At 36.6% G+C, this 25,603-nt stretch overlaps 1 protein-coding gene across 36 annotated transcripts in view; it reads left to right on the forward strand.

Annotated features, from left to right (window-relative positions):
• The window catches only part of CEP128 (centrosomal protein 128), a 149,382-nt gene that overhangs the window by 66,688 nt on the left and 57,091 nt on the right, over positions 1 to 25,603 (forward strand). For 28 of the 36 annotated variants that reach the window (XR_012673843.1, XM_075151363.1, XM_075151364.1 and 25 more), the window contains 2 exons: positions 805 to 864; positions 2,438 to 2,630. Coding sequence is in view for 33 of the 36 variants with exons in the window: in XM_075151363.1 (XP_075007464.1) it covers positions 805 to 864; positions 2,438 to 2,630 (253 nt within the window). In the remaining 3 variants the exon portion in view is untranslated. Of the gene's footprint in view, positions 1 to 804; positions 865 to 2,437; positions 2,631 to 11,116; positions 11,196 to 13,829; positions 13,861 to 15,221; positions 15,379 to 18,105; positions 18,147 to 25,603 lie in introns of those variants that run through there. The other 8 variants (XR_012673845.1, XR_012673844.1, XM_075151386.1 and 5 more) reach the window with 7 other exon arrangements.

Here is a 25,603-nt window from a genome sequence, read left to right on the forward strand (position 1 = left end):
AAGTATTAATGAAGTATTCCAGCACAAGTTTATCTTCCTTTTATACACTTAGTGAAGATTACAGTTTTCATTTTATGCCTATCAAATATTCAAAGCAAGTGATTTGTCTTTTTCATGAAAACACTAAGACCATCATCATGAAGCATAATATAAAGATTTTGAGGGTTTGTCCTTTTTTATTTTTTGATAAGACATTTATGTTGCACATAGCATTTCTGTAGATATACTGATAGCAGTTCAATGACTTAACAACAATTGGTTCTGCTACTTCTGGTTTACGTGCAGCCACTTTGTTCTGCAGAATGGAGGAAAAAACAGTTGAATGACTTTGAAGTTGGCCTTTTCTTAAGAAATACTAATTTTAAAATAGAGTCTGATTGTATTATTTGGCAATATTATGACATTTTCAAAAAAGGACATACAGTTTCGAACTGAGAATATACACCTCGATGCCGAGTTATATTTTCTGAGGATGTTCGAAACGCATCAGTGATTCTTGTAGTGATTGTAGTGATTTTTAGGAGAAAACTATACAGATTCAGAATACAACTTATTGTTGCAACTTACTTAAGTTGCACCTTTAAACAAAATTTGTGTCAGTGAGTTTGCATAATTTGCTTTTAAATGTGACTAATTTATGGTTAAATAGTTCTATTAAACCATTTACAAATATGATTTTCAAGCTGGATTTTTAGCAAAGAATATTTATTTGATGAATTTCCAGTAAACAAGAAAGACTCTTTCTCCTTTCCGTGTCTAATTCACGGTTTTATACCTATTTCTTTCTCCCTTACTATTCCATAGGCAATAACACTTACACCAATGGTGCTGAATGATCCTCATCGGTGGTTAGCAGAAACAAAGGTAATAGTCAAACCTCCTGAAATTTTACTGTATAAGCTAATATCCAACATTTATAATCACTCAGTTGAAAGTGTGTTTGAAAAGGCACTTAAAGGGGGAAAGGAAAAATACAAAAGCATTCCTTTGGCAATAATTCTGATATTCCCAGACTGTTGTTTCAACTAATGGAATAATTTTCCAAATTTTGCTATCAACAGGAAATAGCTGTGTCTATAGCAAAATAAATAGCAATGCCGTTTTTACAAAAAATGCATTGAAGTAACTGCAGTGATAGCTTTTAGATCTGGTTCAATTATTTTCAGACAAGAAAAACATGACAATGTAGTCAGCAGGTTAAGTTTCTCTTATGGGGTTATAACAAGGCAAGAAATTATTTTAAATAAGGCTGTTATTTATTAAATCTAAAGGATATTAGATTGGATTCTTGGAAAATTAACTATTTTCTTTCCTCCTTTGTTTGAAGCTTTTGAATCCTATAATGTGGGTGCACATATGCTTGAAAATTCTTCAAAGTGATGACTGGTGACTTATAACCCTTGCCTTTCATTTTGCAGCTTTCCTCCTGCTCCCCCAATTCTCACACATAAACACATTTCTTATCCAATATCTTTTAAAAGGAGTAAGTTTCTCAAGATCAAAGTAGATCACAAGAAACTGTAGAAGACATGCATTTTTTTTTTGCTTCATGTAAAAAGGTCAAAGCCACAGGATAGTTGACTTAAGGAAAAATTGCAACTGTTTGCATGTAAGATAATTTAAGGTTATTGGTGATGTATGGTCTATGTAAGACTTGTAGACCAAGAAAGACTGCCACTATAGGTAACGAAGATTGGAATCAAAGGAGAAATGTTATGCAGGAAGATTTTCTTCATTTAAAAAAGTGACGCTGACATATTATTAAGAAAACCTTTCAAAGAGCACCTAATAATCATTTGCATACATTTCTCACCTAAGTTTCTTTAGCTACTAGAGGGAAGTCTAGAATGAATGACTACTTAAAATCCCCTTTTTTTCTTTTAAATAGCCAGTGTGAAAGTATTCTCTTTTACCACTTCTAGATTTACTATATTGACCATGATCTATCTTATCTATGAGCTCTCTTTCCTTTTTCCTCTGCCTGAATCTTAAATGTTAACTTTTGCTGACCAGAAAGAATTGATGTCACTTTTTTTAGAATGGATAAATGCTTTAAATTCCATCAACATAGAATAGAGAGAGAAAGGTATTCTGAAAGGAAGGAGTATCTCTTGGTGTCTATGTATAAACTAATTCAATGTGAATTTTCATGCCTACCCTAGCAAATTCATGCTCCTGATTAAAAAATAAAATAAAAAAAAAAAATCTGTGTATTGCTTCTTCACATACAATTATCAGCCAAAATATATCTGTCTTTTGAGACTCTTTGAAGGTCAACATGTGTCCTCTTAATATATCTGAATTACCCTTTTATTATTATTCAGTAATAGGTACAAATGAGTAGTCTGTGACTCCAAAGATAATTTGATCAGTTAACATTTATGTCTTCTTTTCATTAGAATTTGTTACTTTTTATTGTACAATTTTTTTAACGTAGACTAAACTTCAGTGGCTGTGCGAGGAGGTAAAGGAGAGAGAAAGTAAGGAAAAAAAACTGCGATGCTACTTACTGCAGAGCCGAGAACAGCTCAAGCACCTTACACAGATGAAGGAGGCTGAACATCAGTCTCTCTTTAAACAGATAAAAAAGCAAGAAAAACTTTTGGAAGAAGTTCACAGGGAAAAAAGAGGTATGTTGCTGGTTCCATTTTTGTTAATAAAAGGGAGAAAGAATTTTAAAACTCTACTAATTATAATTCCTAGGGCACATTCAGATGTATTTTATCAACTAGTTATTACAAACTCTAAGTTGGTAACATGCTAGTGATAACCAAGAAAACAGTTTAATTTTTTTGTTTTCCCTTGCTGATAAAAAAGGGAAATGTAATCAACTACATTTCAACCCAGTACAATGGCAGAATAATACATGAGTTTGCAATATGGGCAGTGGATAGAGAAGTTATTTTTCAGCTGTACCATCTGAGACATTCCACGACCCAGGCAAAGAGGAATTATTCAAGAGTCTGAAGCAGCATTGGTAATGCTGCTTTTATCTATCAAAAAGGAAGAGCCTAAAGCAGTTCCAAGTCCTGTGCAGTTACTCCCTTTTGCTTAAATTGTATGTACAAAGAACTTTGGCAAATTTTCTTCTCATCCCTTCTTCTGTATTGCAAAATGGAGTAAGACAAGCTTTGGTGCTAATTAAAATGAATGACATTATATATGGAATACCACATAAACATAGTTTTCTCCTTCTCTTGGTGTGTAATTCTTACTCTGGAGTGTTGTGTGCCAGGCTTGGTGCTAGCATCTGTACCACCCATGCTTGTCATAAAGGGGAAATGCTAATCAGATTTTACTGAGCGGTGTAAAGTTCTGATAGGGTGGACCTCCCTGTGCCCAGCCAAGAGCCATTTTTTAGTCTCAGCTCAGGTACTTGTAGTTTAGTATTTTATAGTTTCTTGAAGATTGACTTTGAGCAGAATTCTTTTAGGGGTAGGGAAACATGCTTTCATCACAAGCTTATTATTCTAGAGTCTCAGGAAGACAGGAAGATCTCAGTCTTTCATCATTCTGTTTTTCATATGTGTACAAGCTCATTTATACTGTGTTACTTGTAGCTTAATTAAAGACATTATTTCAGTGAAGAGTATTTTTATAGTAAAACCAGAGCATTATAGCAAACTTGGAACATAAACAATTTACAGCGCATCTTTATTTTTATCCTTAAAACCAGATTTTTTTCTGCTGTCAGAAATCAATACTTTGGTTGTTAATAAACAATGTGAGAGTGGATCCTCGTTAAATCCAGACTTAGGTGAAATGTAAAATTTTGAAGTGTAGACTTGATCTTGATTAGGAAGAATCCATGCATGTTGTTGATTTGAGTCACTAGCTCTTACAGTCAGTTCATAATTTATTTGTGAATTTATCTTCAAAGGTGTATCTTATTTACTGTCATTACTGCTTTTGGAAGATAACTCTGCATCTTTACCTTTCTGGTGTTTAGAAGCTTTCTTTAATTTCCAAGAGGGGATTCCTAAAGGCGCAGGAGCAGGCTGTCCCCATGTGCCGCAAGAAGAACGGGCGGCGAAGACGACCGGCCTGGCTGAACAGGAAGCTTTTGCTGGGACTCAGGGAAAAAAACGAGAATTTACCACTTTTGGAAGAAGGGGCAGGCAACTCAAGAAGAGTACAGGGATCTCATTAGGTCGTGCAGAGAGAAAATTAGAAAGGCAAAAGCCCAGCTAGAACTCAACCTGGCCACTGTCATAAGAGATAACAAAAAGTGTTTTTACAAGTATATTAATGACAAAAGGAGAGCCAAGGAGAATCTCCATTCTTTATTGGATACAAGGGGGAACATTGCCACCAAGGATGGGGTGGGGCTGAGGAAAGGGCTGAGGTACTTAATGCCTTCTTTGCTTCAGTCTTTAATAGTCAGAGCAGTTATCCTCAGGGTATTCAGCCCCTTGAGCTGGAATACAGGGACAGCGAGCAGGATAAACCCCCCATAATCCAAGAGGAAGCAGTTAAAGACCTGCTACGCCACCTGGATGCTCACAAGTCTGTGGGGCCAGATGGGATCCACCTGAGGGTACTGAGGGAGCTGGTGGAGGAGCTTGCCAAGCCACTCTCCATCATTTACCAGCAGTCCTGGTTAACAGGGGAGGTCCAGGATGACTGGAGACTTGCCAGTGTGACGCCCATCTACAGGAAGAGCCAGAAGAAGGATCCAGGGAACTACAGGCCTGTCGGCCTCACCTCGGTGCCGGGGAAGATTATGGAGCAGTTCGTCTTGAGGGAGCTTAAAAGCCATGTCCGGGACAACCAGGGGATCAGGCCCAGCCTGCATGGGTTCATGGAAGGCAGGTCCTGCTTGACCAACCTGATCTCCTTCTATGACCAGGTGACCCGCCTAGTGGATGAGGGAAAGGCAGTGGATGTGGTCTACCTGGACTTCAGTAAAGCCTTTGACACTGTCTCCCACAGCATTCTCCTAGAGAAGCTGGCGGCTCACGGCCTAGACAGGTGCACTCTTCGCTGGGTAAAAAACTGGCTGGACGGCCGGGACCAGAGGGTTGTGGTGAACGGAGTTAAATCCAGTTGGCGGCCGGTCACGAGCGGTGTTCCCCAGGGCTCAGTTTTGGGGCCGGTTCTGTTCAATATCTTCATCAATGATCTGGACGAGGGGATCGAGTGCTCCCTCAGTAAGTTTGCAGATGACACCAAGTTGGGCAGGAACATTGATCTGCTTGAGGGTAGGAAGGCTCTGCAGAGGGACCTGGACAGGCTGGATCGATGGGCCAAGGTCAATTGTACGAGGTTCAACAAGGCCAAGTGCCAGGTCCTGCACTTCGACCACAACAACCCCAGGCAACGCTACAGGCTTGGGGAAGAGTGGCGGGAAAGCTGCCTATCAGAAAAGGAGCTGGGGGTGCTGGTTGACAGCTGGCTGAACATGAGCCGGCAGTGTGCCCAGGTGGCCAAGAAGGCCAACGGCATCCTGGCCTGTATCAGAAATGGTGTGGCCAGCAGGAGGAGGGAAGTGATCGTGCCCCTGTACTCGGCACTGGTGAGGCCGCACCTCGAATACTGTGTTCAGTTTTGGGCTCCTCACTACAAGAATGACATGGAGGTGCTGGAGCGTGTCCAGAGAAAGGCAGTGAAGCTGGTGAAGGGTCTGGAGCACAAGTCTTATGAGGAGCGGCTGAGGGAACTGGGGTTGTTTAGCCTGGAGAAGAGGAAGCTAAGGGGAGACCTTATCGTGCTCTACAACTACCTGAAAGGAGGTTGTAGCGAGGTGGGTGTTGGTCTCTTCTGCCAAGTAACTAGCGACAGGACGAGAGGAAATGGCCTGAAGTTGCGCCAGGGGAGGTTTAGATTGGACATTACGAAAAATTGCTTTACTGAAAGAGTGGTCAAGCCTTGGAACAGGGAAGTGGTTGAGTCACCATCCCTGGGGGTATTTAAAAGACATGTAGATGTGGTGCTTAGGGTTTAGTGGGCATGGTGGTGTTGGGTTGATGGTTGGACTCCATGATCTTAGAGGTCTTTTCCAACCTTAATGATTCTATGATTCTATGATTTTATTAAGTGCTTGGAAAATTACTTAGAAATTGTGCACTGTATGCTGACTCATACGTAATGGATCTGAGCAAAACCAGAATTAACAGTTATCAATGCATGCCTTTGACATAGTTCCTCACATAATTCTTCTCTCAAAATTGGAGAGATGGATTTGGTGGATGGACTATTCAGTGGATAAGGAATTGGCCGAATGGTCACATCCAGAAAGTAGTGGTCAATGGCTCAATGTCCAGATGGAGATTGGTGACAAGTGGTGTCCCTCAGGGGTCTATATTGGGACTGGTACTGTTTAATATCTTCATTAATGACATAGACAGTGGGATCGAGTGCACCCTCAGCAAGTTTGCAGATGACCCAAGCTGAGTGGTGCGGCTGACACGCCTGAGAGACGGGATGCCATCCAGAGGGACCTGGACAAGCTTGAGAAGTGGGCCCGTGTAAACCTCATGAGGTTCAACGAGGCCAAGTGCAAGGTCCTGCACCTGGGTCGGGGCTACCTCTGGTATCAATACAGGCTGGAGGATGAAGGGATTGAGAGCAGCCTGGCTGAGAAGGACTTGGGGGTGCTGGTGGCCGAAAAGCTTTTCATGAGCCAACAATGTGTGCTCGCAGCCCAGAAAGCCAACCGTATCCTGGGCCGCATCAAAAGAAGCGTGGCCAGCAGGTCAAGGGAGGTAATTCTGCCTGTCTACTCTGCTCTGATGAGACCCCACCTGGAGTACTGTCTCCAGCTCTGGAGTTGTCAGTACAAGAAAGACATGGACCTGTTGGAGCAAGTCCAGAGGAGGGCCACAAAAATGATCAGAGGGATGGAACACCTCTCCTATGAAGACAGGCTGAGAGACTTGGTGTTGTTTAGCCTGCAGAAACGAAGGCTCTGGGGAGACCTTACTGCGGCCTTTCAATAATTAAAGGGGGCTTATAAGAAAGATGGGGCAGCCTTTTAGTAGGGCCTGTAGCGATAGGACAAGGGGTAATGGTTTTAAACTAAAAGAGGGTAGATTTAGACTAGATATAAGGAAGAAATTTTTTGTGATGAGGGTGGTGAAACACTGGCACAGGTTGCCCAGAGAGGTGGTAGATGCCCCATTCCTGGAAACATTCAAGGTCAGGCTGGATGGGGCTCTGAGCAACCTGATCTAGTTGAAGATGTCCCTGCTCATTGCAGGAAGGTTGGACTAGAAGACCTTTAAAGGTTCCTTCCAACCGAAACCATTCCATGATTCTATGATATTCCCATAATAGTAGTAATTGGTGATAACTTTCTGTCCCTAGGTATCATTGTCTAAAAGCATAATGGTAGAATAAAAAGCGTAATATAGCTAATGTTGAGAATTCCGTAACCAAAGGTACTGGAGCCAGAAGTCTTTATATGAGAAGAGAGGAGGGAGGAAATGCTGTATGAGGTTAATTCTTGGCTTTAAGGCTTAACATTATCTCAAGACCTGCACTGAATGTTTTGAGAATATTACTTCTCCAGTGCATGCATACATGTGCACACTTGCTCGCACTCTCCCTCTAAGGTACTGTCCCAGCAGAAGAGCAAGTTTCTGAACGCGTCAGGGAAATGTGTATAGCTGGAAATCTTACAGGTAGATGTAGAAGGAATGTGATCAAAGGAAAAAGAGACTAAGTCAATGCATGAAAATGATCACTGAGAAAACCGGCTAATTGACACAGGGTCCAGGGATCAGAATTTCCATGTTGAAATAGATTCTTTGGTTCCACCTCGTTCATTTAAAATTTTTTTGGAGGATCTAACTAGACCTGAAAAAATGGAAGGCTACATGGTGAGGAGATTGTATTTTGGCATCTATAAATGGCTGACACTAACCTGACCTATGGAGGAGAATAAAGTGCTTCTACTGAAAGTTTGCATGTAGGTAAACCGTGAGAACTATTAAGATGCCTTATGGTTTGATATAGTCTATAAATAGGGCTGACTTGTCATCTGGTTTGTGTCTTTTTATGTAATATGTTAGGCTACTGTTTGCATACCTTACTGTGTCATGGTCCGATCTTCCATTGTATTCTGTTACCTCAGTTTCCAAGGGAAGGTGTCACCTCTCAGGTTTTCTTTTCTCGTGTTTTCTTTAAAAAATTTGTTCTGGCCTTCATTCAGGACTCAATACTGATAATGATGGGCTAATTTTTTTGTCAGGCAGAATAAGTACTCTCTTTAATCATTTTGTTAGTAGTCATATTTAGGTTGATGTAGACTCAGATTAGATAAGAGTAAACTTTTAAGTAAGTGTAGTTATAGCTTCTGGTAGCTGACTTAATTATTATTGAAAATGTTTTGTGAAATACTGTAATAAAAATAAAACAATAGCAAAACAACAATAGCAATAACAAAAGCATTCTTGTAAATATTTTATAGAACAATGCAGGTTATTTGCTTTACAAGAATAGTAAGATCCTGTCAAGATTTTTCTTCCTCTACTTACGAAGAACTTTGAAAGAGAACATGCTTTGATCTTTCAAGCTTGAATGTTTCTATTGTTATCCTTCATTTGTTTAAAATGATAGCACCAAAACCCTGATATAATATTAATAGTGTTTTAGTGTTCTTATATTTGAATAATTATCTGCTAAGATGATCTCCCTGAGGCCTTATTTGCCTTTTTTAATTTTAATTTTGAAGTGCATAGGAAAAAAAGCAAACCATATTTAGTTTTTAATTTTATTGTACCTAATTTGGTTTAGGCTTTGTGGAAAAATTCACAGCCTGCATTTAAATTTCAAGCTATAGACAAAGTTATTATGGGAAATTATTAAACTGAAAAGAGTGATAAAAAGTAATGCTATTCACTGAGCACAAAAAATAGTATGTAATCTCATACCTTGTATTTATAAGGGCCATTGCTTTGTTCCCTACAAATATGCTCAGTTCCATTTGTTACTTGACATATTACAATTTCTGTAATTCTAAGTAAATTATGTTCTCTTCTGTGTACTTCTAGAGACGGATGCTGGTTAAAAGTAGGTAAGAAAAAGGAAATAGCAGTTACATAGTTGTTAAAGTTTTTCTATGCTTTAAAATTTCACCAAATACAAGATGAGAAATAGGACTTAGGAAAAGATGGCAGGATGTTGTCAGTGCAGGCCAGCGTTAGGTTTAAGGCCTGGGGTCAGGCCATGCACATGCTGTGGATCCAGAGCTGCATAGGTATGAAGATAGCAGCAGATGAAAATAAGTAACTTTGGCTGCTGTTGGTGGATTTTTCCAGAATAGCCTCCTTGCTGTCTTCACTTAAAAGTATTCATAAAGATTTTTTTTTTATTATTATTTCTGATTTAAACAGTTAATGGTAATGGAGTTTACTGTTTTATAGGGAAATAGGGAGTCAGGAGTGTTTGTAGGTAACTATCAAGCACCTTATTGGGTCTTTACACTCCACCTTATTTTAATGAGGTATAATTTGAAACCTGGTCTTGTAAGGTGGTGGGGGGTTTTTTTGTTTGTTTGTTTTTGGGTTTGGTTTTTTTTTTGCTTCTTGGTTTTTTGGACACTGCCATGAAAAGAGTGTTGGAGGAGGGAAGCAGGCACCTCCATTTACAAAACCAATTAATCATGTACACAATTAAGAATAGTCTTCATGTGTGCAAATTTATGGTTCACTTTATCACATTCTAATTTGATTAGTTCTGATAGTCAACCGATTTTGTGGATACAGATGAAGTTATCATGATTTGGCCCAGTACCAGTGTGTTTATTTAGCTTCAGCTGCTGTCGTGTCACAGGCCTTCCAGCAGTAGGTCCTCTACTCTTAATAGTATTCAAGACTTTAGAATGAACATTTACTGAATGAATAATTAGAGACAGGGAAATAAAATACAATTGAGATTTACTACAGGTAATCTGAGCCCAACTTCCTGATATTTCATTCATTTGGTAAGATAGCTGGTAGTTGCCAAATAACTGATAGATGTAACAGAAGACATAGTATGGCTGTCGTCTGTATAGCATTCAACATGGGACTATGTAGGAAATGACTAATGTAAATGTGATGATTAAATATAAAAACTATAAATTAGAGTAAGGAATGTGCTACTCTGAGTGACAAAGGGGTAATTATTGAAAGGGATAGTTAGTACTGTTTCATAGATGTTGGTCTGTAGACTCACTTTTCTTCATGAGTAAGCTTAGTGTGAAGACTAGGAATATGATAATAAAACTAGGAGTCTTAGGAAATTTTGTGGCTTTGTTGGCACACAAAGGAAGTGGAATAGCCTTGGGATCATTTAATTTCATTTACCTGATGCCAAGGAAGGAAATTTTATGTTTGGTTTTTTTTTACCATTTTTTATACCAATTTTGAATTTGAAGCTGGAATCAGAAATTCATAATAATGTTTACAAACATTGAACAAAGTTTTGAGATCTTTTTATTAATGCACTAAGAAATAGGCAGGTTGACTTGGTATTCAATATCATTTTCTTGTGCCACTGAATTAAATGACAGCACACGTGACAGTGTATGCAAGAATAATGGACTTATAATCTACATGTGAATTTAATTGGCTTGTTTCACAGTCATGTCAACATAGGTTGTTCTTTTTATGGTGGACATACCGAAAGTAGGTAGAATGAATATTTAAATTGTGTTATTGATGAACATGTTTCAGGGAGTTTTATAAAATTAAATAGGTCTACTAAAACTCTTAACTATGTAGTTTTTTGTCTTTTCCCTTCTTCACCGAAGCATTTGTAAATATCTAAGATATTGTAGGCTTTTGGATCCTCCTTATGAATTTCTGTAGAAGTGTTAACATTATCACAGTCCTACCTGTGGTGGTAAACTGGCTGTCTACGTGATATAATCCTGACAAATACAAGTAAGCTAACATAAAGATTCATGAATGAGAGAATAGTGAATGAAGGAAGATACAGTAATGTAGTATAGAGTTTCAGGATTGGTTACAGAGTAGCAGAAGATTCATAGCTTTCCAGTGATGCATCAAGATTGGCTGCAGTTGTCTTCCCTTCTTGATAAGTATACCATCCTGAATTTCTCAACTCTCCAGAAGTCTAGCAATATTTATAAATAACTAAGAACTGAAGAGGATGTGGGTTCTCATTTCAGATTTGCAGATTTGTACTTTGGATGCATTTTACTACTTAACAAGTTATTTATCTAGCATGCCACCTAATGGGATATTTCAGTAAGTAACAATTTAGATAAAAATTTCTTAGATTTCTCCTCTTGAAGTTATTTTGATCTCATAATCAAATTGATTTTAATAGCATTGCACTAAGTATTCAATATTTTAACAAAGTGGACAAAGATCTGAGGAAATAAAAGGTATAAATTCCAGTTTCTTAACTGAATTTAATTTGCATTCTGGAATCACTGAGCCTGTTGAGGTGTTCTTACAGTTCTGTTTCAAAATTAGTTCAAATCACCAGGATATTATTATTATTACAGAGGAATGTTTGAAGGTAGGAGAAATACAGTCTTCCTGAATTTCACCCAAGTCCTGGCCCAAATTTCTTTCATTTATCCAGTTTTATATGGTCTAGCCAGATTGGGTAGTCTGAAAAGCTTATCATACAAATCAGTGAAAGTCTATATTTGATCTTGGGGGCATCCATTGGTCTTACAGACTTAGATTTGCTTTAGTTGCTGGTTGGTTTAGTCAAAAGAAAATATCAGCTCTGTCTTTTCATCAAGAGTAGAACATCAGCATTTTTGGAAAACATAGTCAAGATGCTTGCTTATAATTTTATTTTTATTTTCCACAAGGAAAAAATTTCCATTCATACCCAAACCCCTTAAATATTTTACCATGCCCACTCCCTCTAAATTTTGTAATCAAACTGTATCTCATGCATAAATAATAGTAATTTATCTTCTCTTTGGTGTATATCTGAATTCTTAATTTCTGATCACAATTGGTTTTAGTGTTTTATTTTGTCAGCCTTAGCTCAGAAGCATAGATTCAATTGCTTGGGAGCTATTATCTTGGTACATATCATGTTTATTTCCAAAATATATATTAACTAGGTGAATAGCACTGACTGTTGAGCTCAGGCCCTGGCCTTTATTTACCTGTGTGTGTTCCTTTCTTGATGTTTCCATCTTGTGTTTGTGAGATTTCACTAACTTTGGCCATATTTGTCAGTGTGCCAGAGTATGTGTAATCTTGAATTTAGTTCTGAAGGCAGCTAATCCTGTGTATATATAGTGCAGTTACAGTAGCTGATTGAAAGAAAAAACAACATTAAGCTGTAGCAACCTTTTGTTTGTTATTGCTTAAATCCCTTTAAAATATTACAGGTAATGTAATTTTGTCATAATTTTTTAATTGAAGGTGTTAAGAGTATGTGGTTTTAGGTAACAGATATTAAATGCTTTAATATTTACCTTCTATACAAAAGTATATATTTTTCTGTTACATTAAGGCTCACTTATACTCTGGGAATGTGTACAGAGAGGAAACTTAGTATAAATAGATTCTGGAACATAGCTCTTCCAGGAAAATCTTACTTGGAATATATTGAAATGTATAGAAGCTAGACATGGTGTGGTATAGCAGTGAGACATGGAGTCTGCACAGTTCTTTTGTTTCAGGATAATATACTGCTACTTCAGAGAAGACATGGATAGTCAACAAAGAAACGTTGTTTAGCAAAATAAGACCTGATGCATTTGGCAAGGCCACATCCGTTCTTTTTTTTATAAAGCGATATTAGTAAGGCTATGGTGATGTAAGAAAAGCAGGTGCATTGCACTGATATATAGACCTTATACTGATTTAATTTATCTCAAAGATACAATATTCTGTAAACACTGTTTTACATAAAGTCCCAGGTGATGCAGGCCATATTCTGTACCACTTATCAGCATCTACACTCTATAATCACACTTAAATTATTACATTTTTAGAATTACTCTGATGTAGATTATACTGCTAAGTAAGGCTTAAGAAGGTAATGATTCTAGTCCTGAGCTACAATAGACTTAGTTATTTTTGTCACAAGCACAAACCTGAGCTGGGCACGTCTGTGATGTTATGCTTTATGTGTTACATTTATCATTCATTCTGTTCTTATTCTAATTTCATTCATTGTAATCAAGAGTCAGAAGAAAAAATATTTTTTGTGCGTTGTCTTAGATTTGAGGATACGAAGTCAAATTTTAGAAGACTTACATTTTTAGCTGTTTTTAGTGATGGTGTCATCTCTGCTCATACAGTTAGCTACTAGTTTCATCACTTGTGAACGTAAATCAAGTATATTTTACAAAGATTTTGGTAAGTGATCTCTGAAGCAAGACATCAGTTTATTTTAATTTTGGGGAATTTTTTTTTTTTAGGTTCAGTCAGGATTATTTGTTATTTAACTGCTGTGGAAAATGTAGATTCAAAGAGCCTGTTACACTAAAATAGATTCAAAATGTCGATAAAACTTTGCTTTGACAAAATCTTATCTTCCAAATTATATTCTTTGTTTTTTTTTTTAAAGCCAGTAAGTCCAATTTTTGTTTGAGCCAGGAACGCTGAAGCAGAAAGTGTAAAAGTTCAAATTACAGAGACAGTGCAAATACACTGACACTGAGCAATCTCTGTTGCTTAAACTGAGAAAAAGAGAAGTAGAAAATTGGGAACCAGTGAAAATCAAAATATTGCAAAATCTTTCTATTATGAACTATTTTGTTGATTTAATAGTGAAGTACATATACTGTTTTGAATATAACTTTAAGTCTTGTTCTGCCCTTTCAGCTTTGTTTCTTTCTTTCCCGTTTGTTTTCTTTTTTTCCATATATTACCTCATATTGTCCTTGTATGACAACACAGTCCTTTCTGTGGCAGCAAGAAACATCACAAGGTATTTTAAGGTCATCTCTTATTGAACAGTGAATGGAAACATCAGGTAGAGAAAATTCTTTTTAAGCATACATAAAAGAAGGAATCTGAAGGGTTTCAGAGAAACTCTCCAAAATACTTGTTTTTGATGGTGAGCTTCAAAATGCATAAAGTTGAAATATAATTACTATTAAAATAATTAATTTCTTCTTAATAGTGTTCTTGCCCTTTAAATAATCTTTGGTTTTTTTAATGTGATGGGGGAAGGAGGAGGGAGTACTTCTAAGTTATTTTAAACTTTGCCAAAATGAACCTGCGTTCAGAGTCTTAGAGGAATGGAAATAAGCCCATATCATTTGGAAATCTTACCCTGTGTTTTTTTTGTACTGGAAAATTGGAAATATCAGTCTGGACATGCATTGCTCTAATTATCTAGTATTTTATGCAACTGTTTTCGTTTGCCATTATCTTTTTATGCACTCATAAAAATATGGCTGCCATTGTGAAAAAGTGAAGGTAAGAGACGGGATCAAACTGTAGCTAAGATGTTTTTAAGACTTCCTTTGATTTTTTTTTTTTCTTTCTGAATCAATACTTTAAATGCTTATCTGAAACTTATGTACAGATTTAGTTTAGAAAGCATGATGTGTCCTTTAAACATTAAATTGCTGAGTTTGTAGTGCACACTAACAGTAAGAGACTAAATTTATTAGTTTTACCTGTTGGTTTACCTACCTGGTTTACCCTAAATCAAAATTAACAGACGTAATCTGTGGGATGGGTATTTAATGTATATTAAATAGTTAGGATCTATTCTTTAATCTTTTCTTCCTGTTGTGAATTATGACTTTTTTCTTTAAACCAAGCTAAAGAGTTGGTGTTCTAAGAACTATTGGGCTTTTGCTTTTTTTACAGCTATTGAAATGATGGCATAGGAGTGTATAGAATCACAGTTATACCATAGCAATGCTTTAATACTACATAATAAGAGAATCTTGTAACCATCTCTACAACTTTGTCAGAAGTCCTTGACTTAACATGGAAGGCGTTGTTACCCTTTCAGGTTATATAGTGTTTCCATACCAAATCAGTATCACTGATTTACCACTATTTAAAAAAAAAAAACAAAACAAACCCAACCAAAAACAAAACGAAAGAAAAAAAAAAAAAAACAAAAAAAACCAAAAAAAACCCCAACCAAACAAAAAAACCCAACACAGGCACTTTTAAGCTTGTGTCTTGAATTTAATATTTTCCTGAGAAGTACATAACAGAAACGTGCTATCTGTCACTCAGTCTTCATTAGGTAAAAAAGACATTCCCAGGAAACTCTTTAATATCTGAGAAGATGCCTGTTTAATTAAATAATATGCTGTCTTACAGGAAATGAAACTGAACTAAGGGCTCTATGGTCCTCCCACCTATTGCCAGAGTCGAAGTCATTTTATTCTAAAATACAGGTGAATCATGCTGGAAATTTGAGCAGAAATGAAAAGGAACTTACTATCTAAGATTTTTAATATAATAAAGCTCTTGAAATTAAAAAAATATTTGAAATATTGCATATTGCTATATTATCTATTCAATATCTTTTAAAATTAGAGCTAATGTTATGTTTTTGCCTGGGATGTGTTAGGCTGTATTAGAATATTTATTTCAGTGTAGTTCATTGATATGTTAACAGCTTTTATATCCTTTCAGCTGACATGCTATTTAAAACCCTTTTTTTTCCTAAAGTGAGTGCTAATGATATTGTGTATACAGAGAACTGAAATTTAAGTTCTGTTTCACTACCAAAAAATTTCTCACTTTGAAGAGAGCTTCAGTCACCAGTGAAACCAACTCTTAATGTTGACTGTATACAACAAAATAGTTTTTATTACAGGATAGACATTACAGGTGAATTCTTGGGAAAAGGAAAACAAGCTGGGGTTTTTTTCTATATAAGGATTAAATTAACTAAGTGGTTAATTAATCTGTTTGCATTCTTTTCCTTCTAGTGGTTTAAATATGACAAATTGCTAGATTCTAATCAGTTTAATGAACGTATTACTCTGATTAGCATTTTCAAGGTAACAACTGACTGTATCTGAAATTCAGCTTTTGTTTCCTTTACTGTTTTGACTGAGTCTCCTTGGTTTTGGTGTTACAAAATGGGAACTGTGGTACTTTTAAATGCTTTACAGATTTTGTGATTAAAACATTATTTTTAAGGACTTTGCCTTTTGAGTCAAGCAAATTAACTACATAGTTCATACAGTATCAGTGATTAGAACAATAAGCTATAAAGTGTTTTTTCCAAATACCAAGTCTCTCTGTAATTTATTAAAAATCCTCTTGTAATAATGGGCACTTATATTGGAATCTTCTTTACTGTGGACGAAGAGAGTCACAGTGTTTTTCTTATCTGGGTCTATTATGTCTTTAGGATAAGGTTCATAACATAGTAGGCACAATTTGCATACTTTTGCCTGTTTTATAAAGGACTCCAGTTGCAGGTTATTAAGCACTGTTATTAAACGTTGCTGTAAAATATTGTTTTCTTGTTGGACAGACACAATATCTGAGTCATAGAGATAATGTGCTTGCTCCTGGTTATGCAAAAAAAAAAAAAAGGAGAACTAAGGATAAAGCTTGGTCCTCTGTTTGAGTCTAATTTCTTAATTCTAGACCACCTTTCTACTCTGAGAAATTTTTTTTAAATACAAACATTCATATTGCAGTACTTATTTGCCAGTATTTGACCAGCACCTTTGTGCAACATTATATACTGCCAGTATGTAAATCTGTTTTAACAGAAAATATTTAAATGTAAAATTTATTCATCACATTAATTCTTGTTTCACAATTCTAACTTTTTTAAGTATGATTTTTTTGTGGATTTTTTGTTTGGTTTTAGTATATCTGGTAAATTGAGATACCTACCACTAGAGAAAGAAACAAAGTACAAAACCAAGAAAACACATTCATTGAAATATATATGTACTTCATGCATACATACATACTGCATCAATGTAGTTGTACATACTTCAGCTGCATGGACAAAAAGTTTGTCTTTCTGATTTTAATTACCATTGACGACTTGGCCATAAAACATTACTTCCTTGATTAGTTTGAAGCTCTAGGAGCAGCATTTTCTGAAAAGAATGTTTGAATGTTGTATGTATGGAAAAACATTTCCATTTGCAAAGTCAAATGACCAGACAGTATGTCATTTCTTGCAAGATACTATAGCAAATGGAAAATCCTAATGAAAGCAATTTATTCTAATGCGATGTGCTTAGAATCCATGGAGCGCATTTTTGTTAAGGAAGAGTTCAAAGGACAGAATTAACTTAGCACAATCTTGAGTATAATGCAAAGATTGCAAAATTGCCAAAATATTGTTTTATAATTTCAGAATCAGAAACTGAAGGAGTTACTGTTTTAAAAAATATAATAGAAACTTTTTGTCCCTCAGTAGTAATGTATGCTATGAAGAGCAGTAGCACTTTTTGTACAGTTGTTGTAGTTATGCCTTTGAAACACATTCTTCAGCACAGTATTTTGGCTCCCATTACCTTGTTAAGAAATGCTGTGACTTTCAAGGAGGTTAAGTATAGAATGTTTCTCTTATCTCCATCTTGAGGTGGGACAATGCCAAGGAGGCAGTATCATGGACAGTCAACCATATAGTTTCCAAATAACAGAAAAGCTGAATTTTGCTTCACTTCTTGCGGAAGGCACTGTGGTGGCTTCTAGCTCAAGCAGTGATGGTTTCCAGAGACCTTGAGTGGAAGCAGCCTCCTGCAAAGTGCTCCACTCCTAGGATGCTGTCAGTAAAAGTGTGTATATATATATGTGTGTGTATATATACATGTTTTTATATATATATAAAATTACAATTTTTAGCTAACGCTTAGTGGTGAGATGTCTGAAGTAGTATCAAATAAAGGTGAAACCTTAAGATCCAAAGACTGTACTGCTTAGTCTGAATAGAATTCAATAGAATAGAATCATTATTCTGAAGTTTGCCCATCTTTCTTCTTCTCTTAAGTTGCGTTTTCTTTTTCTTTTGAGGCATTCATAAAGATTTAATCCATGCTGAAAAGTGAGACTATCAATTTAAAGAGTTTGTGCCTGGCTTTATTACCCCTTTGCAATCTCATTCCATAGTAATTTCTTCTGTTAAGAGACTGTTGAGAACTGGAAATAATCTAAAAGAGTAATTTTAAAACTCAAACAATTTTGAAGGAAAAAAATCTAACTTTACTTTTTTTGCTTACAGAGCAATGAAGCAAGCTTTACGCTCAGTTTACAGGAAAAAATGTAGGTAATACTTTACTTCAGAATATATAGACGCTATTATTGAATTTGTATATCAGTCTCATGCTGTCAATCAACACAAGCATTTAATTGCATGAAGAACTGTTAAACTGAGTAGTTTCATTTAGGTCTCTGTCCTTCTATTTTGAGCTGTTGAACACAACTAAGGGTACATTAGCAAATGCATATGTAGAATCCAAGGAGAGGTATAGTGGGAATAGCAACAGTATTAGTTAATTAAGAGAAGAGATTGGGGATGTTTTGAGATAAGTAGGAAAAAAGCACATTTCCTTCAAAAGATAATCTCATTGCTCTAAAGAAAGAAGCTTTGTTATAGTTATCACTGTTTCACAATTTATCAAGAGGAGAAATGGTAAAAAGTCTGTATAACTCAAACTGTCAGAGGCTAAGAAAGTCTTTTGCCTTTCAAGTCCTTGATACATGCCCAGATCAGGCTAAGGAAGGAAGTGGGTTCTGTCGTGATCTTACGGTGATCCAGTGTCCCTATCAAGTTCTTAATGAATATTACAAATTGCTATTTTTGCCAAGAACATATATAAATTGACAGAGAACTTAGTTTTTTAGATGCCTTGCTTCTGTCAAGGCACGAGATGTGTGATGGAACTTGGAGGAAGTTTGCATTGCATAGCTTCATGTCATTCTTGTTTTCGAGGAAGAAAGGACTTCCTTTTCCAAGGCTGTTGAGCTGATGCTTTCCAAGTGTATTAAAGGGGTTATAAGTATGTTGGGCTATGTTTTATTTTTAAAGTGGCTTAAGTAAGTATTCTACTATATGCATACTCATTCTTCTTAAAAGCTGGAGAAATATTAATCCTTCGTTCTTGGACAATAAGACTTACATATACAGACTGGTTTAATGATGTACCATGGACTTTTCATGTATTACAGTGAAACACATGCTGCTAGGAAACAAGCAACAGAGTTAGGATTAAGATCTGACCTTTAAGGTTGGAATGTTTCTAACTTATTGCAGAAATATTTCAAATTTGAAAAGATCAAAATATTCTATCTCTCCTGATATATGTATTTTATACACAGTATGTATATAGCATAACATCTCCAGGTCGACTTCTGACATTATGGAAGATTTCATTGTGAGGGGAATAACAACTGGAAGCCTCCTAAGATTTCTTTTTTGGCTGTTTTAAAAATGACTATTTTAAAACCTAATGTGTTCACCATACAATGCAACTGGAACTCCTATTTTGATCTGGTCTTAAAGCACTTCAGTTTCTGATTTCTAAAATAGCTTGATTAAATAAAAATAATTCTTTTGCAGTCTTGTTGTAATCAACAGATTATGCTTGTTATATGGAAGGAAATTTTCATTTCCAAAGAATTATTTACAATAAAACCAGTATTATTACTACTAAATGATGAAAATTTTCATCCTTACTGTGACTGAGAATCAATCAGACTATACAGGTCATTCAGCTATACAATTATGCATTTTTCATGTGCTAACCTGTTGTTATCATAAGAATGGGAGTTAATGTAAAATATTTTTAGTTCACAAAGCTAGAATTTCTTATTTCCTTAAACGGTACTCTACAGAATAAGTATGATTTAATTTGAGCATTTTATTTGTTGCTACTCATCTTGTATAGTTTTTGAAATTAATTCCTTTTTTTGTTGATTAGGAATTAAATACTGCAAGTTGATGATGATTTGCTAGCTTGTAATAATTTAACTTACATGAGTAGTGTCATTACAGTATTGGACACATCCAGAAACCACTCATGCTGCATCTGAGTTTGGAAGAAGTGTCAGTAATCACAGTGTCAGTTCACTGATATAGGTACCAGCTGTAATCAGGGCATTTTTAGAGCTGTATAAGAAGTGTGTGGTCATCAGAAGCTGTGTAGCTTCTTCGTCCATCTGAATCACCAATATGACTGCACAATTTTATGTCTCCAGCTCAAGACAAAGCAGTGTCAGCTCTCTTGTACCTTAAACTTTGTTGCGTATGTTCTGTTCTCTTCTGATGTAATGCATATGTAGACTGGCTGCAAGTTGCACACTGACTTTATTCTTTTTCCTGAGCCTTGCTCTTAATCTGGGGCATGTAAGAGACAACTGTTTTCTTGAATTAAGTAAATAGTTTTAAAGACTTTGTTTGCACTGTTTGCACTGTCTTAGCAGAGCAAACAAGATGCAACAGAAACAGAGTTTATTCCAGAAGAAGTTCTAATACTGTTGTCCTTCAGCCTAAGTATACCAGTTTGCTAGTATATAAAATACACACCAAGACAGCAGCAGGACAGACATTTACAAGATACAACAGAAGTTCTTATTCAATGAGAAAAAATCTCAATAATTAATAAAGTTAGTCCTTTAGGAGAAATGAACTTTGAGGATCAAATATGTATAGGAGAAGCACAGTTGCGTGTTGTACTGTGACATTATATTATGTGTGAAGAATAGGGCTGGAAAAGGTGCTGTCAGAAAGCTTGATATAGTCAGAGAAACCTAGCATGATTAATTTCAAAAATTATTTTGAAACTGAAAGTTGTCTATGATTTGTATTTTATTTTCATTGTTAATTCTGTAGGTTGTCATATAGGAAAAAAAAATTCTGGTCCTTATGTTGACTAAAAGACCTTTTGAACTAAATATGCTGGCAGCAAAAATGTAATGTTGCAGCAAAGTGAAATTATACTAGACAAAGGGGAAAAAAATGAGAGAATCCACAGAAAAGGATACAAACTTTTGGGTAAGAGGCATAAAACGGTTTCTGAAAAGCAAAACCAACTTTTTATTTTGGTTATTTTATTGTTTTCTGAAAAAAGTTTAGAACCATATTTTCACAGTGCAAAACATTATTTTAGAGCTAGGGCTTAAACCTTTACTTTTAGGCTCAGGAACTTTAATTTGCTGTCATTGTGTTTTGTCTTATGCAACATAAAGACACGAGGGAAGAGAAATTTAGCCATTTATTAAGATTGCTAAAGGATATAAAAATCTTATGTAAACAGTATGAATTTTCAACAGCAAGTATACGTTCTGAGACTAGTTTTCTGTAGAGAGTTCTCAAGAGGCGTGAGCAGCTCAATGCACGTTTTAACTTATGTCTCATAACCGTTATACCCTTCAGGGGCATATCCAGTGCAGCACGTTTACTATTTGCTTGGTATCTCTCCATTCCTGACACTGTTCAGAATTCATTCCTAACCTAGAGATGATGCCCCAACTATTAAAAGCAACTCCTAGGTTTCTGTTTGTCAATATACTTTATAAAGTGTGCAACAAGAGGCATTTATCATAAAAATCACATCAAACATTTTATCAGCTTTGCAAACTTCAGTTCATTCCTAGCATTTTGTTGAGACTAAACAGACATACAGCTATGATGTAAATAGGTACCAGAATTAGGTGTGTAGGATAAACAATGCGTTCTCCCATTTACAGTGGCATTTTTGTGGGATTCCGACAGTGTCATTTTGCCACTTCTTTGCTAAATGTAAATTGAATGTCTCCACCTGTAGAAATTATGTAGTGTTGGGAGAATGGGATAAGCAAGTCTATAATAAACATAACTCATTTGCAGCTCTTGTCAACCTCGGAGTAAGATTTACATCTGTGTGTAAAAAATAAAATTTTATAATGTTTATTATACTGCTTATACTGGATATTAATTTCTCCATGTAATCTCCATTCTGAGACTAGTACCCTCTTACCTTTTTACTCAGAGAAAACAGCAGTGTAAATTTGGTTTTGTTGTGATCAGTCTCTAGGAATTAGATTGATCAGAAATAAAATGTCAAGTGTCAGTTGAAAATGGCATATACTCCACTGCACAAGAGAAGAACAAAGCTCTGGTATTGCTATTCAGTTTGTTAAATTGGGAAAAAAAAATTCGATTTATGTTTATATCCCTTTTGCATGAGAAGCAATGGCTAACTTAAGTGTTTAATATCATTCTTGTCTTAATATTCTTTTCTCTTTTAAAGTATAGGAGATTTTTGTCCTCAAATCTATGTATTAAATGTTTTTCTCTGAAAAATTTACTAGAATTGTTATACTATAGATTTTTGCACTTGGCTACATGGAGGGAATAATAATTTATTGCATTTAGATATTAGAATTTTCAAAATAGGGTTTTAGATACTAAGTGAAATATTGCCAGTCACTGAAAGTTAAAATGTTTACCAGCTGAGTTGGTAAGTCTCATTTGTGTATCATCAGTTACCATGAGACAGTACAACAACAGGATTGTCCCACCAAGGAAGAAACTCAAAGCCTAACTACAGCTGAGGAAATTAGGGATAAGAGTTACTATTATGGCTTTCTTCATAATTGCCAGCTTAAGTTTCTTGCATCTTCCTCTAAAGCACGTGTGGGGAGATGGGGTGTTACATAACTGCCAGTTGCATTATGTTGTGGTTTCTAATACCTGTCTAATTACAAAGAAGGAACTTCTGTAAATTTGGGGAAGTTCTCTGTTTTGCAACGAGACATGCTGACCTGTGTGTGTGTGTGCACGCTTGGTTGAAGTGAATGTTTTCTTAGAAGCTGTTTGGGTCCTAGTGATACATAGGGCAACCTAGTAGAATGAAAAGCTTTCTTACAGCGTTTATCAAGGACCGAATCCCACAGGCTATAACTTTTTTGTGTGCTTTACTCTTTGGCATTTTATTAAAATGCCCAAGTTGCTAAAAGATTCCTTTTTTCTGAGATTCGTAAGGAAACTTAATTTCAGGACCAGTATCTTTCAGCTTCCTATGTTATCTGCTGTCCTTTGCTGCGAATGTTGCAAATGGATTGCTTAGCTCTGATCTTCAAACAGCCCAATTAGGAAATACACTTCTAAGCTCCAAAGAATTATTCATCTCAAGTAACAAGTGTCCTCGGCTAGAAAAGCTTTCTGTTTTGCAGCTGACGGCCTCCTTCAGTTTGCCCACTTACTTCAATTCAAATGAGTTGTACTAGCTGCTTCAAAAAACTTGATACCCTTAATCTTTGACCCTTCCTTAGCTGTTAGGTCCAAGATCAGTTCTGTGTATTTTTGCATTAAGATAAGCAGCTGCCTTTCAGATGTAGCCGAAAGGAAATTTGCTGATATGCATAAATATGGTGGGGATGATAAACATCAAAAAAAGAAGAGCCTAGGATATTAAGACAGAGAACTCGCTGAAGAAAATGGCATTCAATTTCCTGTTTTGTCATTTATATATGCCATACCATAATTTTTATGTAGCTGCTATGCCCATAAACATATCAACATAATTTTCTAAAACAAGAAATGACAAATTATCTTTTCAAGCTTGCACTTGGTGAATGAAAACAAATTAAGTTTCAATTTCTTTCTGTGTGCTCCTGGAAGGTTTTATTCATCATCAGGAAAGGAAATGTTTCTCCATTCAGGAGAGAATTGTAACAATTATGTATTGTATGCAGTGACAAAACAGAATGTTCAACCGTATTTTCTGTTTAAAATGTCAACTATTCTGAAGACCTCACTTTGAGAACATTTCTTATATTTTGTTTTATATAATGCTGATTTTTTTTTCTTTCCAGGTTATTTAATAGGGTTTCTAATCAAAACTATGGGAGAAAAAGCCATTGGTCAGTTAGCTTGAGTAGATCTGTGCTGCAGACAGACGTGTGATTACAGCTCACATACACAAATCCAAAATAATCGAATTAGTGGGTCAGACTGCAGTTTCCCATTCAATGGAGCCATTTAATGTCACTGCAGAGAAAAAGCTAATGACTTGCGGAAACCGGACTCCACAATCTATGAGATTGTAAAGTAGGTATGTTTATTCAGCGCTGGGCGGCACGGGGGGTAGTCCCACCAAAATCGTGCGCGCCTCAATGCGGCACTCACCATAAATATATACAGTAAAATATTACATATTCATAAAGTTTTGTAATATGCCTATACATATGCATGACCTGTCCCCGCTTTGTATTAAAATGAGTTCCAAGAAGTCATTTCCATAGACCCCTCCCATCTGCGCTTGCGCATTGCCTCCTAGTGGTGGTCGTCGGGGGTCGTGGGGATGAAGGCTGATAGTTCCTCTTCGTCACCGCTAGTAACCTTTTGTTCTGGCGCAGGCTCAGTTGTCTTCTTACTTTTGTCCATACCGCAGGGTCAGTTTTAGCTGGCTTCTTGAGACAAGTTTTTAGTCTTTATCAGGAGCTGTCCTTGTGAGGCGCCTCAGTTAATTTACACCATAGCTAAGTCAGCCTTATCAGGCTGAGCCGGCCTTGTGAGGAACAAAGTATCAAGCCCCTACCTACTGATTCAATCTTCTAACTACTATTAATCATTCAATTACTAAAATTCCTTAATCCCTTGTCTCACTAAATTCTTGCTTCTATTTCTCTAACTCCCATCTGTGGTACTTGCTCCTCCCCTTGTTTTATGTCTGCTCCTCGTTGGACCCCTCTATAACCATATTTTACTCACTATTAGCCACATAGGACTATCTGTGTTTTTTGCCAGTAAACTCTCTTCTTATAGTAATGAACTAAATTGACCCTTGTGGAGGTCCAGGTCCAACATTTTTGCCAGGACGAAGTAAGCAGGAGCAATGCACAAACAGAGGCAGGCATGCCTTTACCTTTGCAGTTTGCATTTGCTAAATCTATGATGTGATCTGACCACATCTGGTGGAACCGTGCTAGTACCATTTCAGCTGGGGTTGCGCTAGCTTCTGTGGGACATGAGGTAGGAGTAATTACACAGTCATTAGTACCCAAACTAGCTTATTTAAAGCTAACTCCTTTAAGTAAAGAACTTCACTGCAGTATAAATTTACTATTAGGCTGTTAGAGTGAAAATTTGCTGGCTTCTCAGCCTCTTGTAAAATTTGAAGTGTTTATTCACTAGCATTGTAGGTTAGATTTTCTGAAAAAAAGAAATGTTCTCAAGATTTGTTTATACTAGGAACATTATGTTATAATAGGAACATTATGGTGAATGGAGTTAAATTCAGTCGGCAGCCGGTCACGAGCGGTGTTCCCCAGGGCTCAGTATTGGGGCCAGTTCTGTTCAATATTGTTATCAACGATCTGGATGAGGGGATCGAGTGCTCCCTCAGTAAGTTTGCAGACGACACCAAGCTGGGCAGGAACATTGATCTGCTCGAGGGTAGGAAGGCTCTGCAGAGGGACCTGGACAGGCTGGATCGATGGGCCGAGGCCAACTGTATGAGGTTCAACAAGGCCAAGTGCCGGGCCCTGCACTTCGGCCACAACAACCCCAGGCAACGCTACAGGCTTGGGACAGGGTGGCTGGAAAGCTGCCCAGAGGAAGAGGACCTGGGGGTGCTGGTTGACAGCCGGCTGAACATGAGCCGGCAGTGTGCCCAGGTGGCCAAGAAGGCCAACGGCATCCTGGCCTGTATCAGAAATGGTGTGGCCAGCAGGAGGAGGGAAGTGATTGTCCCCCTGTACTCGGCACTGGTGAGGCCGCACCTCGAACACTGTGT

Source organism: Calonectris borealis, chromosome 5 (assembly GCF_964195595.1).
Source record: "Calonectris borealis chromosome 5, bCalBor7.hap1.2, whole genome shotgun sequence".
NCBI classification, from domain to species: Eukaryota; Metazoa; Chordata; class Aves; order Procellariiformes; family Procellariidae; genus Calonectris; species Calonectris borealis.